Source organism: Zootoca vivipara, chromosome 10 (assembly GCF_965207765.1).
Source record: "Zootoca vivipara chromosome 10, rZooViv2.hap1.1, whole genome shotgun sequence".
In the NCBI taxonomy this organism is placed as follows: domain Eukaryota; kingdom Metazoa; phylum Chordata; class Lepidosauria; order Squamata; family Lacertidae; genus Zootoca; species Zootoca vivipara.
Window position 1 is genome coordinate 45,381,673 of NC_142593.1, and position 17,159 is coordinate 45,398,831.

Below are 17,159 nucleotides of genomic sequence, written 5' to 3' on the forward strand. Positions count from 1 at the left end.
ACCTGTTTTATTTCATTATTTTGCACATAGAATCTTCTCAATTCAAACAAGCAGCAAGTTTGTGATAAACTGGAGACTGTTTTAGGGACTATGACTTGGCACTATGTGTATCTATAACTCTTATCCTGACATTGTCCCCCCTTTCTTGTACTATGGTCCCCTGGATGGTTAAGTCCAGTCAAAGGTGACTATGGGGTTGTGGCGCTCACCTCGCTTTCAGGCCAAGGGAGCTGGCGTTTTTCCACAGACTGCTTTCTAGGTCATGTGGCCAGCATGACTAAACTGCTTTTGGCACAATGGGGACTCTGTGACAAGTGCCAGAGCGCATGGGAACGCCTTTTACTTTCCCACCACAGAGGTACCCATTTATGTCCTTGCACTGGCATGCTTTTGAACTGCTAGGTTGGCAGGAGCTGGGACAGGGCGACTTCAAACCACCGACCTGATCAGCAAGCCCCCCAAGGCTCGGTGGTTTAGACCACAGCGCCACCCGTGTCCTTTTTTTCTTGTACTATGTGTTCATGACACATCATAAGCAGCTTCTGAAGTTACCCCATGAATCTTAACTTGTACCTAAGCGTATGGTGCTCAATTTTTTAAAAAAAGAGATACTTGATGGCAAAATATCATAGTAGAACAGAACTTTTAACATCTTTTCAATACTTCAAGCCAGAAAAGCTTCATTAATGTACATTTTCAGCAGTCTAAATTTACAAAAACAAAGAAGATGATTGTAAAACCAGTTACATTTCACAAATATTTCCCACTAAAACTGTAGAATAAGCACAAGCAAAAACATCCTTGCCCACCCCAAACCTAAGAATCTTAGCACTCCTTATTCCTTTTGGGAAACTATCTGCAGCATGCTAAACACTGTGTGAGACACCTAATCCTTTTACAAAACTAGCCAATCACTGCTGCCGCCTCTGCTATATAAAAATACAGGTGCAAAATTACTGCTATAAAATGTGGTTGTTGGTCCCCCCCCCAATTGCTTGTAATAAAAAAGTAGAGTTTTCAAAATAGTAAGGAGGATTCTCTTTGGGAAACAACATAAATCTGGAAAGGAGTATAACTTCTTGTGAGTATTTACACTGGGTAGACTGGACCTGCAACTGAGTTGAGGCTGGAATAGGATAAAGGAATGCATAAATACAGCACTTTCAAAATATGCCACTAAGTGGTGTGGATGATACAGTTGCTGTGCCATTAAGGCTGCATAAGTTACCACAATTTCAGAACTGATCCATAGGTTATAAAGACACGCTGCGTGAGCCAAGGGTATGGTCTGTAACTCATTACATCCTCCCCGCCCCTCTTCTTTTTGTTTGCTTGTTAAGCTGGACTGGTGCAGAACCTTCACTGTTGGCCAGCAACACAGTCCTTGTAAGCGTCAACACCAATGCCGAATACCATTCCTTCTCTGTCAGCAGATTTGTAGCAGGGCACTAGGCTTAAAGACCTAAGGGAATTCCCTGCTCTGTTGCTGCTCCCCAGGCAGAGAGAAAATGAGAGTAATGCAAGAACCTTTTGTGTACAAAACCAGCATATTGCATGGTTAAAACTCTTCCTGGATTGTACCACTTCAGCAGGATATTGCATAAATGATCATTCTTTCTATGTTTTTTTAAAAAAGTCCCTGCAGATGGAAAGCTATAATCCTTACCATGCTAGTTTTCTAGGTGCAGAGATTCTGGGGATTCAAGCAAACAAAGCCTTTCTGTCTGCAGCCTGAAGATGAGCAGTACAAATCTGATGCTGTGATCTGCTGTTTGTCTCTCCTGGCCCAGCCTATTAATGAGACTAGAATAGTGGTTGATACGACATGTTGTGCGACGGCATATTCAGAGGCAGGCGGATCTGTTCTTCAAAGCACAAGAAAGCAGACTATACTATTCTCCAGCCACGGATGCTAGTAGACATTCTGTGGCTGAAACGATGAGGTGGTCACAACAAGCACTGCTACCATTTCCACCCTCTAATTCTGCACAGGCCGTGTTCTTACTACGGGGAAGGGACTTGGGGTGCACAGCAGGAACCAAGATGGAGGCTTCCAATCTTTCTCTCTCTGCAATGAAGCGGAGCTCTTGTTCCCATTCACAAAAGCAAAAAGCTCCACTGCCAGCAAAATGGGGCATGTTGCTACCCAAACTGCCCAGCTTTTGCTCATTACATGAGGAGGCTACTACAAGGGCAAGTGGGCTTGAAGCCAGCCCTGCTGCGGACGATGCACATTAATGGGTGGGGAGCAGCCGTAGACAACAGCATAGGTGCTCTGCTGCACGGGAGTCTACAACTATTTGCAGTTTTAAGGGTGGCGCTCCTGCACTGCCCCGAAGCATTCGGCATGACAGAGAGAGCATGTTATCCAAAGGAAAGGAGGGTGGCAAATGGTCCCCTTCTGTGATTTTTGCTTCAGGTTGTTTCTTGCTTCCAGGCCTCGCTCAGAAGGCAAGTCCTCCGTGTGCAAGAACAGTGGTGGAAGGCTCTTCCCTCTGAATATTTCCCACCTGTTACTTTGCCCCGCAAGTGTTGATGTTCTTCCCATCAGCCGCATCTTCAACCAGTGAAATATGGTAATCCGTAGAAAGCGTGAAGTGGGAAATGCAACCCACCAGGCCTCTCATATACTGTCTGTTTGTATGCAGAGCTATCTCTTTCATTCCACCTGCCAGAGAGAGAAAGATGGAGAAACTAAGTAAGAATGTGCTTATTTAAAAAGGTTTATATGCTTCTTTTGGGGGTTAAACCACAGAGCCTAGGGCTTGCAGATCAGAAGGTCACAGTTCGAATCCCCGCGACGGGGTGAGCTCCCGTTGCGCAGTCCCTGCTCCTGCCAACCTAGCAGTTCGAAGGCACGTCAAAGTGCAAGTAGATAAATAGGTACCGCTCCAGCAGGAAGGTAAACGCCGTTTCCGTGCACTGCTCTGGTTCGCCAGAAGTGGCTTGGTCATGCTGGCCACATGATCTGGAAGCTGTACGCCAGCTCCCTCAGCCAGTAAAGCGAGATGAGCGCTACAACCCCAGAGTTGTCCGTGACTGGACCTAATGGTCAGGGGTCCCTTTTCCTTTTTACTAAAAGGTCCTCACAGCAGCTCACAATAACTTAAGGGTAGCCCTTCTCCATCAGGCCAAAGACCTACCTTGTCTTGCATGTCTTTCCCATGGCGGCCAACCAATCATTGTAAATAGGACATTGGCCACAGGTTGTTTTTGATAGGTAGATGATAATTAGATTTCACCCAGAAAGTAAAAATCCCTATTATTTTTGGGCGGGGCGGGGAATATGGTGCAGACTAGCATGTTGACCCCAACAGTGCTGTGTGGACATTGAAAAACCACAACTGCATGCATGAGCACTACTCATCCTACAGTAAACAATTGTCTTTAATGGCTTGTGTGCATGAACCAGCCTCTCCACAGGTAGGTAACAGAATTTAGGAGGAACTTACCAACGAAGAGGTCCCCATTGATATTCAACTGTCTCATCATTCCTGGTGATTTGCCAGTTCTAGCACCATAGTCGTCCACCGTTACTTTCCCGGACTGCCCATCCCTTAAATACATGCACATTTTCACATGACCCACATTGTCACTATCTTAACGTGGAACAGTAGTAGTATCAAACGAGTCGTGCAGCTCCAAAGGAGGAATTCCATGTCACACTGTTACCAACACTCCCATCGGTGCAAGCGTTCTTCCTCTCTTCCGCCCGTGAACTCTTCTGGGGGCATGTGGGGGGAAAGCTCTGTTGTGCTAGCAGATGTCCTTGATTTAAAGCACCTTGAAAGCACATCATTTCCCCACAATGATCCTCCGAACTGTGGTTTACCCCTCACAGAGCTACTATTTCCAGTATCATTAACAAATGACAGTTCCCGGGATATTGGGGAGAAATAATAGGCTTTCAATGTAGGGTGTGTATACAGCCTAAATAGAAGTTGATCATTCCAATACCTGGTGGCCTTTAATTTGGGGTGGTTGGGAGGTCAGAGATTGTGGGAGACTGGGTGAGAGTTGGGGTGTTTGAGAAATGGATGGGTAAAATGTGGATTCTCCAGCTTGGATTCTAATCTGAGCTGGAGATAACATTCATGGGGTTCATATTGTTTGTTTGTTCATGTTTTTGTAGTTGCTGTTGTTAAATTTATGAATTGCCTCATGTCTCAAGGGAACTTACAGACATGCCATAAAAATATGGCATAAAAAGTAATTCAGTATTAAAACAACAACTGAAGATAGCTTTTAAAACAATACAAAATGTACCACCTAAGGTGTCCAGCTGGAAAAGCTTGTGGAAACAAAAATGACTTCAGTTGGTTCTGGAAAGTAGAGATTGTGGGTGCCTGTTGTATCTCAACAGAGATGTTCTTCCACAGAATGGGCAGCCACACCAAAAGCCTTGCTCTGTGTCACAGTGCAGCAGGCTTCTGATTTTTTTTGGGGGGTGGGGGTTGAAGGAGAAACACTCTAGTATAATGTAGTGACCTACTGAGCATATACAGGGGATAAGATGCTCTCTCAAGAAACCTGGCCACCCTGGCATCTTTCCGCTCAAAACCCATTTTTTCTGCAAAGGCTTTGGCACAGTCACTTGGTTCACATGCCCCAGTCAATATGATGCCAGATTGATTTATTCATTTAGAACATTTAATATCCTGCCTTCTGTTTTACCAGCACTCAAGGCAATTAAAAAAAAGTAGATAATAAAATAGATCATTTCCAACTGTAATAAAAAATGAGCAATAAACAAAAAACATTGAGTCTTCAGAGCTAGCATAGAGGAACAAAACAAAAACAATCGCAGCATCAGTTTCACAGGGAACACAACGTGATTTGTCTCACTCCCCAATGCCTCCTGCAGCAAAAAGGTCTTGAGACAACGAGTCACACAATCCCCTTGAGGAGCCTGCATGTGGCAGTGAAAAAGATGCTGTGGCATGTTCTCCTGTGGCTCATTTCAGATGGTGAAACTCTAACCCACGGCCCTGAGATTAAGAGTCTCATGCTGTACCAATTGTTAAGAGTTGTATTTACTCATTTTCACCTTGTGTCTTCCTTGTCCCTCTCATCCCATGCCTTGCCTTGTATTTACGCAACTAACATTTAGATTACCCATCCCTTAGAAAAGGAACCTGACTTCTTGCCAATATTCCTCAAAGCACCACATAGGAAGTTGACGATAACAACAAACAACTTACCGAACTGCCTTTACTCTATGCCACCTGCCATCGTTGAAGGAACCATTCACCGTTATGGCAGCAATGCCGCTGCCCAGATTATAGCTGAAACCAAATGAGAGAAGTTCATGATGTTCTGGAGAGTTCATGATCATGATTCACCTGAGTCATTTTTATTAGTCAACTGTAACTGGACAAAAAGTTTGGGGTAGCCAACATGGCGCTTTCCAGATGTTGTACTACAGCTCCCATCACCCTCGACTCCTGGCTAGGGCCGTTGGGGAGTTGTAAAAGGGATTGACTGTTAACCCATTCTGAGAGTTGTAAAGTGACTTTCCTTGCTCTAACTGGAGATGTTGGGGATTAACCCAGGACTTTCTGCATAAAATACCTGCTCTAGAACTGAGCTGCAGCCCGTCCATATATAATGGGGGGTGGGGAGAGGGGGCAGACAAGGACGCCAAGGGGTAATAAAGGTAAGGGCACAGGGTTTGTGCTGGAAGCTAACTGCGGGGATTGAAGAAAGGGATACCGTGTGAATGTTTTGGGCAAAAGAGTTCTCGATAAAAGTGAGAAGGGCAAACTGTGATTGCCAAAATGGAAGCAAACATCAGGCAGATTTCAAAAGGGTGTCCTTGGTTTGTTATGAAGAAGCTTTCGTTGGGTAGCCAACACTATTTGAATATAATTACCCTCGTTCAGAATACCAACTGCTCATACATAGTATGTCTTTATATGTTGCCTATTGTGTGTTCTGCTGCACTTTGAAAATAGCACTTTACTGCATTGTATCCATGTACAATCATGCCAGGAGTGACAACTGCTTTCTCAAAAGGCTCTGTGGTTACTTAATCTGAAGAAAGGAAAGTAATAAAAAGAAACAGCAGGCTCTTTGACAAACTCGTAATTTGACCGGGGAGGGGGGTGGGGGGAGGAGGAAGAAGTACATTTAAAAACTTCCCAAGGCACTGAAGAACAGGGGAGTAATCCCAAGATGACAAAACAGCTAGTTTTCTTGTCTATCATTCCCTGGGTTTACATTTCATTTTTGGCAGACGGAACATTTGCTTTTGAGGATAACAAGTCGGAAAATGCTCCACTACATTATGGAGACAGTGAGTGGATTAAAGAGAAAACCCAAAGAGCAAGGTAGATCTCGCCTCCGCTTTCCCATGGGACTAAACAAAATTGTATATTCTTGTCCTATTAAAAGTAATCATTCTTGTTCTTGTGCTCCCGTTCCCATATTATCTTCCCCTAAGATTGTACCCAGGGAGAAACGGGGTTTGCTCACTTTCCTAACCTTGCATGTCAATCATGTCCTTCCCTTCTCTCACTGCAGTAAGTGAGCAACCAAATCTTAAATGCCCAGGTTTATTCAAATGCTGGGTGATCTCTGATCTGGTGAAGTTAAGCCTTCTTTAAGCAAAGTGTCCTCACAAGACACTTGCTCACATTTGCTTCAATATATGCAAAGGAATTTATGCACATGGAGCTTCTCCTCTCTAATGAAGTAAACAGAGTAGCAAATAAGTACCAGTAGCAGAACTGCAAGTGTGCTTGAGTCAGAAGCAGAGATGGGAGGACCTGTCTATTTTGGTTTTCTCTCTGTTTCTCATCGTTCTAATCTCAAATTCAGTTCCCCACATTTCTGCAACATTTTAGTCTCAAGAAGCACATTTTCATAGGCAGTTTTGCCAACTGTACATATTTTCACGAGCAATTTCTTCCAATATGATCCATTTTTGTACGTAAATTTCGCTCACGCATTCAGTTTTATACACGTTCCCCTGCAATGCATGCTTTTTAGTGAACACGGTTGGAGCACTGCATCTGCAAAATTCAGAGAGGTTTGCAAACTGGACCGAATTTATATCCTGTTCCTAGTCAGAAGTCCCCTGCTGAAGCAAAGGGTAGGAGTGGGGAAGAGGATGCAGGCAGCTTACCTGAAGACCAAGGCACCATCTTGAAGACCTAGAGAGATGAAGTCACTGTTTGGTCTCATGGGGCTGTCTCCCCTCCAAAGCAAGAGGCCATCCGACAGGGTAGTCTTAAACCTCATGAAGACATTTGTTCTTGATCCCGCTACTCTGTTTAGGGGAGAGCCACATTGTACAAAACAACATCTGGATGGTGCAGTGAAAATAATGCACCTCTGAAGCTCTGTGATCAATAACCTCTCCCCCCACCCCCACGCATAGTTGAACATACCAACTCTAACTCATAAATGTATATTTTTGATACAATTCTAGCTGAATCGACTCTCCCTATGAATCCACATTTATCAGTTTAGCTCCCAGGACACTTGATTTGAAAAGTGCCAAATATCTGGATTTCGAATAGTACTAAATTTATTATTTGTACCTCGCCCATCTGACTGGGTACAGCCCTTGCCACCATCTATTTATTCATGAGGTTTATTTGGGTAATTTATATTCTGCTTCAAACTTCGAAGATGTCTCCAAGTGGTTTGCAATGTTTTAAAAACATCACGAAAATGCAATAGAAATTCACGATTTGAGTGGCACAGAACAGTTGGGTAAGCCCCTCTCAGATAAGATCCTCTTAAACACCAATATAAAGGAAAACAACTAACATAAAGGGACCATATTAACTGGTAGCTGACCAAAGTACAGAAATACAGCAGAAATAACCAGCACCCCTGCTAAATATACAGTCATACCTCGGTTTAAGTACTTTCAGTTTAAGTACTCAGTGGACCCGTCTGGAACGGATTAATCCACTTTCCATTACTTTCAATGGGAAAGTTTGCTTCAGGTTAAGTACGCTTCAGGTTAAGTACAGACTTCCGGAACCAATTGTGTACTTAAACCAAGGTACCACTGTACAAGCATGTAGCTGTAGGTAGCAGCAGTGTTCTTACTTATGCTATCTTCCCAAATCAGGTTGGTGGGGTAAAATTACACAGTCATTGGTCATGCTGCCAGAGGCTGATGGGAGTTGTAGTCCAACAACGTCTGGAGGGCAACCAGGTTGAGGAAAGCTGTACTAGATGGACCTTACTCTGATCCCATAAGGCATGTTCTGTATCCGCCACATCCTTGTAAGCAGCCTTATTTTATTTGCGTATTATTTCATTTTTGTTCATTATGACCATTTATAATCTGCCCTTTTGCCAAAGGTCCCCATTTTAGCATCTGCCATTTGTCTACATGACACAAAGCGGCAGTGCTTTCTTTCTACAACCAGGTACCCACACAAAGGGTTCCTCAGATCGTATCTCTATAAAACAAGCGCTACCCCACCTTTAACTTTATTTACCTTTTCAGAATATCTGGGCTATCGTAGGTGAGGTAGCTGCGGCCGATGAACTGCGGTATTTCGATGGCTTCCATAACAGCTGGGAAATGAAGGAAAACGCAATGTTAAGATGGCGGGATTTGCATGTAAAAACGTTCCCTTCAACAGCATTAAAGAAATCCAACAACATGCAGTGCCAACGCAATCTTCCTCTGAAGTGAGACCGGTATTTATCGTGGCTCATTGGGGTTTGTCCACCTCAGTCTATCAAGGCTGACTGTCATTAGCAAAACAAAAAATAAAAAACAAATCCTTCCAGTAGCACCTTTGAGACCAACTAAGTTTGTCATAGGTATGAGCTTTCGTGTGCATGCACACTTCTTCAGATACACTGAAACAGAAGTCACCAGACCCTGTTTCAGTGTATCTGAAGAAGTGTGCATGCACACAAAAGCTCATACCTATGACAAACTTAGTTGGTCTCTAAGGTGCTACTGGAAGGATTTATTTTTATTTTTTGTTTCGACTACGTCAGACCAACACGGCTACCTACCTGTAACTGTCATTAGCAATACACTGAGAATGAGCTGCTGGTTTTTTACCTCCGGCTTCTCAACGAGACAGCTAACACAATTCATGGCGAACATTTCCTATACATTTCTTATAGTGCCCTTTGAGCAAGGCTCAGTTACGAGTAAAGAGGAGGAGAACCAAAAATGAGACCCGTTCAATATTTCAAGGACAGCTTCCCCTCATTTTTGTGGGAGGGCTGTTAATGCAAGGTGATCCAAATCTGCTTGGGCAACAGCAGGGTGCGTGGATATGAAGCCTCCCCTATCCCCATGCTATTTCCCCAATCTAAACCTCTCCAACCCCTTCCCTGATGCCCACAGAGCTGCTGATAGTCCCCCCTGGGTAGTGGGAGCAGAAGACAGACCTGGAAGTGGTGCTTGTGCAGCTCAGCAGCAAAGCACACATCCTGGACACAGGTTCAATCCTTGGCACCACTGTTAGGAGGCCCGGATTTCCCTTATGGAGCTAGAATTCTGACAGTTCCCTGATAAAAGGGATTGGCTGTTAACCCATTCTGAGACTTGTAGTTCTGTAAGAGGAACAGGAAGTCTCCTAACTGCTCTCAGCACCCCTTACAATCTACAGTTCCCAGGATTCTTTGAGGGAGACCATGAATGTTTACAGCGGGCTGATACCGCTTCAAATCTATAGTGCATATGAGGCCCAATTTAGAACCCACCCATACACTTGTATTTTTTATTTTTTTAAAAATCCCAAAAATATACAGGAGACCCAGAATTGAAATCCTGCATCATGTATGGTTTTGGCCCTCAGTGGTCACGGATTTTGGCTTTTGCCTGTTCCCGCAGCTGTTCCTGGTTTTCTCTTGACAGAGTATACTGCCGTTCCCTGAATAGCTATGGAAGAAAAGCAGGGGAGAAAAGGCACGGTAACAAAATATGAAAAATACCTGGTAGGCAAATGGTTGTTTCATCTGCAATGAAATTAGGGAAAATGTCCAGTGTGGCTGAAGCAGGAACCCGAGTCTTGCACCCTGCCGCTCACAATGCAATGCAACCCACGACACAAGCAATGCTATGCGTCACTCTTTGCAGGCTTCAAAGGAAGGCCTGGGCTGTATGGAGCCAGCCATTTTCTACATCTAGAGCAACGCTCTGGGCCAAGCACTTTCCGACCTTCCCAGGTGTGCCTTGCACTAGATGTGCTAAAGACATCCTATGCTCCCCTTCCCCTCGAACCACCCAGCAATACACTTGGCACATATAAACCCACTGAAATGATTGGCTTTAAGCATGCCAAACTCTGTTAGGCTATGGTCTGGCATGGGCAGGCATGGGGAAGCACCCAAGTGGTTTCTCTTATACATTGATTTGATTCCTCACCAGGATTTCCCAGCATCACCCTGCTAGTTCCTGGAAATGAACACCTTGGATGCAATCCAGTGAAAATTAGGCGTGCCTCAGAGACAAACCCTATAACCTATTTCGGACTGTGTGAGGACTGGACTCGAGAGGCTTCTACACAGCAATCCGGATTGCATGTAACCCAGACCAAATCATGGCTAAATGAAATTGTAAATGCAAAGGCACTCACAGTAAAAATTGCAGCTGCCTGACACCTCCCACAGTCAGTCAGCTGCTGTGATACCTGCAGCTAAGACGTGGTTTGGATTAGCATTATGTACAAACCTGGGTTCATGGTTTGTTTCTCTCCAAAACACAAGCCTGGGTTCAGATGTAATGCTAATCCAAAGCATGCCTTACCGGTAGCTATAGGTAGTAGAATGGCAGCAGGTTGACTGAAGGAGGAGTGACTCAGGCCCACATTTTTACTGTGAGCATCCACATGCTCCAATTTCCATGCTTTGCCTTAGCACTACATATGAGCTGGGTCAGTGAGCATAACATGGAGACAAAACCCTTAGGTTTGTCTACTTTTCACCTGCTGGATTCAATCCTGCTGCAGTTATGCAATTATGAACATCATCCATATTCTTGGAACCACACACCATTGAATTTAATGGTGTTTACTAGCAAGAATGTGAGCTAAGGATGGAGGATGCTACGCTCCCTAGATATAAACCCCACAATCCATTTCAGCCCAATGCAGCACAAAGATGCCTCTGTTGTAGAACTAGTGGCATTCATCTCCAACCCCCATCAGCTTCAGGTAATATGACCAATGGTCAAGGATGAAGGGAGTTGTAGGGAGGTACAGCTTGCCCATCCCTGTCACAGATGATATGGACAAGGCAATGAAGGCAGGAAATTATCTGAAGCTTGGTTCAGGACCAAGGGGCAAAACACAGCTCAGATACTATTTCTCAATCAACTTATCACGGTAGGGATACAAGAGAGCGATTCAGCAGAGAGGAATAGGAAACTTTCGTTCTCTCTGAGCACAGTCCAGCCAAACATAATGCATTCTCATAAACATACTTGCTGGACTACAGAGTTGCATTGAATGCAGTGAGGATTGGTCTTGAATCAACAGGCACATTCCATTGATTTCAATGGAGAAATTGATACATTCTTTTAAAGCTGTCCCTCTAAAACAAAGGGGACTTTAAAATTAATTATGGCAGGACGTTTTTAGAAATTAGTGAGCTCCCCATTCTGCCAAAGACAAATTCTATCCGCTTTAAATGCTGCAACTAGGCTCTGAAACACAAATTAGGGACTCTTCCTTCTGCCTCCTGCCCCCACATGATTTGAATTCTTTGGGAAGAAAATGGCAGGAATTAAATTTGGGAAATAGGAGACGCATAGTTTCAAGCTTTCTTCCACCCTTTGCAAATTAAAAGTTTTCCCATGTTTGCAATGCAATCCAATGGATTTCTGCTTGGTTGTCCAACTAGCTGTCTCTCTCTTCTTCTCTCTCACAATCTTGTTGTTGTAGTTCTTGTTTTAAATCAGCCATGCAAGTAACCCCACAAAATCACCACTTCCATCAATGTTTATAAAACCACTTGGTGTCACATATACTCATATTGACCTGGAGGCAATTCTCACTAGTCACAGTCTGCAAGGAAGGAGACTACTTTATGAGCTTCATCATAATAGTGCTGTAGCATTGCAGTGCAATCCAGGAAATGACTACAGATTATGCCGTTATCTACAGACATTTGCAAAAAGCAGCCTAAATCACACCATTAGCTTGATGGAGGTAGGAACGTACACAGATCATACACTCACAGTTACAGAACATGTCTGAGAGTTGTTACTTACTGTTCAAGCAGTAATTTCCACATTCTGCAGTGCAGCAGCATAAAACGGAAGGAACATTCAGATTTTACTTTTCGGCAGCAAAATAACCCCTCACCCCATCTTTGAAAAGGAGCACCCAGCTTTAACTATGCAAAATCTCAGCGTTTTTTGCTTTCGTAATTATTGAACATGGCATTAGCTATTGAGTAAGTTGACGAAAAGGGATGGGTCTGGCTCAAATTTTAAAAAGCAGCATTCAATTAAGTGCTTCTTGTGACTGCAAGAAAATAGTGGAGCTTGGCTTCACTCGTACCTACAGGACCGCCTCTCCTGGTATGCCCTGCGGAGGGCCTTAAGGTCCACAAATAACAACGTTCTGGAGATTCCGAGCCATAAGGTGGTTCGATTGCTCTCGACTAGGGCCAGGGCCTTTTCAGTACTGGCCCCGACCTGGTGGAACGCTCTTTCACAGCAGACCAGGGCCCTGCGGGATTTGTCATCTTACCGCGGGGCCTGCAAGACAGAGCTGTTCCGCCTGGCCTTTGGGTTGGATTCAGTCTGACCCCTGTGTTTTCCTCCCTCATGGTTTTGATTTATGGGCTACTTACAATGAGGCTGCATTTTAAATTTTAATATTGTATTTTAATCTGTATTTTAATTAATTGTTTTCTTTTCTTTTATGTCCTATTGTAATTTTATTGGTGTTAGCCACCCTGAGCCCGGTTTTGACTGGGGAGGGCGGGGTATAAATAAAAAAGTATATTATTATTATTATTATTATTATTATTATTATTATTATTATTATTATTATTTCTTCTGCCCTGATGCTAAATCCATTACTGAGGAATAAGCACCGTTTTGTTGCAGTTACTGTAAAAGATGCTGTGCTGGGCAGCATCAGCGGAAGGCAGAAACCAGCCTAGGTGTCAGGATGAGACCTGTTAGCCACTGACCTCGTCACCTGGTGCTCTCTGGGTAGTCATTGGGGTTGTCACTGGACTGTGAGGCCCATGGCCAAAGTGCCATAGTTCAGCCAACTTGGATAAGAACAATGTCATATAAACGTTGTGAAAAACCTGCACGCATGGAAACAGAGTCCACAGTAAACTCACGCTCGCAGGTGCCCCTAGACTCAGACACCACTTGAAGAGCAACATATATTTTGCTCCTGTTCAGCGGAGCCAGGCAGCTATGGAAGAAGGATGCTACCACCTAGTGGAATAAATCTGCATGCGATTTAAGTCACTGAGAATTTCAGCCAGTTTAAGAAACCCACTGGATTGAAGTATATCAGTTCTTAGCTCCTCTGAGTACAGAGGAACAACAACAAAAGGGAGACCGTTTACTTTTGTAAAGAATTCTTTGGTGGTCTCTGATGCCTGACTGAGGGATTTGTTCTTGCTGTCAAATTACAAGGGAGCCAAAGTGTAGTCGAGGATTAGAGGCTGCATTGCAGCACTGGTGGTAAACACAAATGAGAATAAAGTTACAAGGCCTATAAATCCCCTTGCTTAAGGGCATGAGCTAAGTCCCACTGAATAGGACAAGATGGAGCTTCCGTCTCTTGTGTGATGCAACAGAGATTTTAAATTCTAGCAATGGAAGCTTTTTAGACTCCAAACTGCTATGAAAGTGTGCAGGCACTTCACTGGTGTATATAGGGAGCTGTAACCATTTAATCATGGGGATTTGTAATGATCAAGTGTCAAAGGGCTATCTTGTATGTAGAATTGTAGAGTTGGAAGGGACCCCAGGGGTCATCTAGTCCAACCCCCTGCAGTGCAGGAATCACATGCATCTTTTTGTTGTTGTTAAGTTGTGCCCATCAAAACCAAAGTTTTGCAAGTCCCAGAAAAGAAACAAATGTGTGTGTGTGTGTGTGTGTGTGTGTGTGTGTGTAATCCCAATGGCAAAATTCAAGTTCTGTGGAGACAGCAAACAGGAAAAAAAACCCAACAGCAGCAGCAAACAAGCAAACAAATCCCTTGACACTGGAATCTTGTGTTCAGGATTTGTATTTCATCATTGTTAACAGCAATTTCCTCCCCGAAAGGCCAGTTCACACAATGCAAACTGGGGTGCTGAATCAGTTTATTTGTTATTAAGTTAAGCATGTGATCAAGTCATTGTACGATCGCTTCACTTGCACAGTGGACGCTCGGGTTACGAACGTGAGCCGTGCGGGAGGCGCGCTCACAACCCGCAGCGTTCGCAACCCGCATCTGCGCACACGCGGGTCACGGTTCGGTGTTTCTGCACATGCGCAAAGTGCGATTTAGTGCTTCTGCTCATGCGCGCAGACCGAAACCCAGAAGTAACCCGTTCGGGTACTTCCGGGTTTGGCGCAGGACGCAAGCTGAAAAGACGCAACCTCAAGCATCTGTAACCCAAAGTATGACTGTACTCAAACCTCAACACAACCCACCACTACCACTATCATTGCAGAAGAGAGCAAGTCAGGGACTTAGCGTGGTATACTGGAAATGTTGGACTCCAACTCCCATCGCATCATGCCTGACTGTTGGCTATCCTGGCTGGGGCTGATGGGAGTTGGAGTCCAACATGATCTGAGAGGACAGAGGATAGAAACCTTTTAAAAGGCTGAGACCTACCTGCCTGCAGACTCTCTCGCAAGAGTAGTGCATGCTCTGGTTATCTCCCGCTTGGACTACTGCAATGCACTCTGCGTGGGGCTACCTTTGAAGGTGACCCGGAAACTACAACTAATCCAGAATGCGGCCGCTAGACTGATGACTGGGAGTGGCCGCCGGGGCCACATAACACCAGTCTTGAAAGACCTACATTGGCTCTCAGTACATTTCCGAACACAATTCAAAGTGTTGGTGCTGACCTTTAAAGCCCTAAATGGCCTTGGCCCAGTATACCTGAAGGAGTATCACCACCCCCATCATTCAGCCTGGACACTGAGGTCCAGCGCTGAGGGCTTTCTGGTGGTTCCCTCACTGCGAGAAGCGAAGTTACAGGGAACCAGGCAGAGGGCCTTCTCGGTAGTGGCACGCTCCCATCAGATGTCAAAGAAAGAAACAACTATATGACATTTAGAAGACATCTGAAGGCAGCCCTGTTTAGGGAAGTTTTTAATGACTGATGTTTTAATGCTTTTTTTATCTTTTGTTGGAAGCCGCCCAGAGTGGGGTCGGGATTATTATTATGTATGAAAGAAGAAAGAAAGCTTCTCAGGCCAGTCCTGGCACACCACCAGAAAGGGGCATGGCAAATCATAGAGCTTTATAAAATAATGGTGTAGTGGAAATGTTTCTTCCTCCCTCTTAATTTTAGAAATTGTGGTCAACCCTATTCAGCTAACTGTGAGAAAAGAAGATACTTGATCACAATCAGGATAACAGAATTTTAAAACGCATTACTACAGAATGTGGGGATGGAAACCAGTTTAAAGAGTTCAAGAATTAATTATGTGAAGTTAGAGCACCAGCCAAAGGACCTGGGAGACAAGGTTCAACTTTTGACTCAGTCATGAAACTCAATGAGTGAGCTTGGGTCAGGCGCTGCCTCTTACCTTAACCTACCTCACAGGGTTGTTGTGAGGGGGAAGAACCATATACACCACCTGAACTGCTTAGGAAAGGTGGGATGTAAGATAATAAAGACAGAAGCAAACTGTGTCTTTCCATTGTTATTAGTGCCAACTCTGCCTCCTCTCTTTGCTCTGCTACAGAAGAGCACATTTATGAGAGCAAACACCGTGTTTCCCCTTTTTAAGACACCGTCTTATTCTTTTTTTTACTCAAAAAACCACACGGTGTCTTATTTTCTGGGGATGTCTTGTACCTTAAGGCCTCCTCGGAGGGGCCAGGCAGCTGGCTGGGGTGCTGCTGGGCGCTCTGTGTGGCGCTGCAGCAGCAGCTGGGTCCAGGCACCAAGGCAGCAGGCCGCTAGCTCAGTGCTTCGTCCGGCGCTGCGGAGCGCTCCTCTCTGCAGCTGCCGGTTCCCGTGGCAGGGCGGCAGGCAAAAAAACCCAAACCACAGAGGCCAGGCCGCTGCGCTCCGCCCAGCGCTGCAGGGCGCTCCGAGCCCTCGGCGCTGCGGAGCGCTCCTCTCTCGGGCAGGCAAAAAAAGAGAGGCCAAGCTGCTGGCTCGGGCGCGCAGAGCACCCCGAGCCTCTGAGAGCCAGCAGGACAAGGAGGAGGCTTGCCGGGTCGTTGCCCAGCAGCGCGCGCGGAGCGCCCCGAGCCTCCGGCAGCCAGCAGCAGCAACAACAATCCCAGAGGCTCGGGGCGCTCTGCGCGCGCTGCTGGGCGACGACCCGGCAAGCCTCCTCCTCGTCCTGCTTGCTCGCAGAGGCTCGGGGTGCTCCGCGCGCACTGCTGGATGCCGACCTGGCAAGCCGCCTCCTGCTCTTGCCGGCTCCCAGAGGCTCGGGGCACTGCTTTTCTATACTCTTGCCGCGGCCAGCGTGCTGGGTCCCGCTGGCTGGCTGGGGCACTCAGCGGTCTCGCTCCTCGGAGGTATGGCTTATTTTCAGGGTATGGCTTTTATTTCCTAAACGCTTAAAATCCTGCTATGGCTTATATAATGACTACGTCTTAAAATAGGGGAAACACGGTAACCAAAAAAATAATTACAGCAATAACAACCAAGAAATAATCACAAATAACCAGGAAACAATCACCTTGTACTGACATTTCCCTGTCGGCTTTGCTGCCGCAAGTTCATCATCTGAGCAGGACTACTCTCTACAATCAAGGAGATTTTGCAGTTCCAACACAAAATAAAAGCTTTACCTTTTTGGCAGTGCTGCCCATCAAATCCCAAAGGGCAATCGCATTCATAGCCATCTTTTTTAGGCACGCAGGTGCCCCCATTGGCACAGGGGGAATTCACACAGGAATGGACAGTATTCTCCAGGTTGACTCCAGATGCCAAATCCTGCCTCACATCTATTGTCCGGTCATTCAGAACAATCTTTGTGTAAGAGACAAGGTGAAACGTTTAAGAG

The 17,159-nt window shown here is 45.2% G+C and overlaps 1 protein-coding gene across 2 annotated transcripts in view; it reads right to left on the reverse strand.

Annotated features, from left to right (window-relative positions):
- Window positions 1-626: 626 nt before the first annotated feature.
- The window catches only part of EGFLAM (EGF like, fibronectin type III and laminin G domains), a 110,485-nt gene continuing 93,952 nt past the window's right edge, over window positions 627-17,159 (reverse strand). Inside the window, exons 18-24 of one of the 2 annotated variants that reach the window (XM_088653126.1) lie at window positions 16,945-17,125; window positions 12,203-12,226; window positions 8,463-8,541; window positions 7,127-7,270; window positions 5,202-5,285; window positions 3,453-3,556; window positions 627-2,668 (exon numbers count right to left, since the gene is read on the reverse strand). In XM_088653126.1, the coding sequence (XP_088509252.1) occupies window positions 2,514-2,668; window positions 3,453-3,556; window positions 5,202-5,285; window positions 7,127-7,270; window positions 8,463-8,541; window positions 12,203-12,226; window positions 16,945-17,125 (771 nt within the window). In that variant the 3' untranslated portion in view covers window positions 627-2,513. The remainder of the gene's footprint in view (window positions 2,669-3,452; window positions 3,557-5,201; window positions 5,286-7,126; window positions 7,271-8,462; window positions 8,542-12,202; window positions 12,227-16,944; window positions 17,126-17,159) is intronic. The other variant, XM_035100773.3, reaches the window with a different exon arrangement.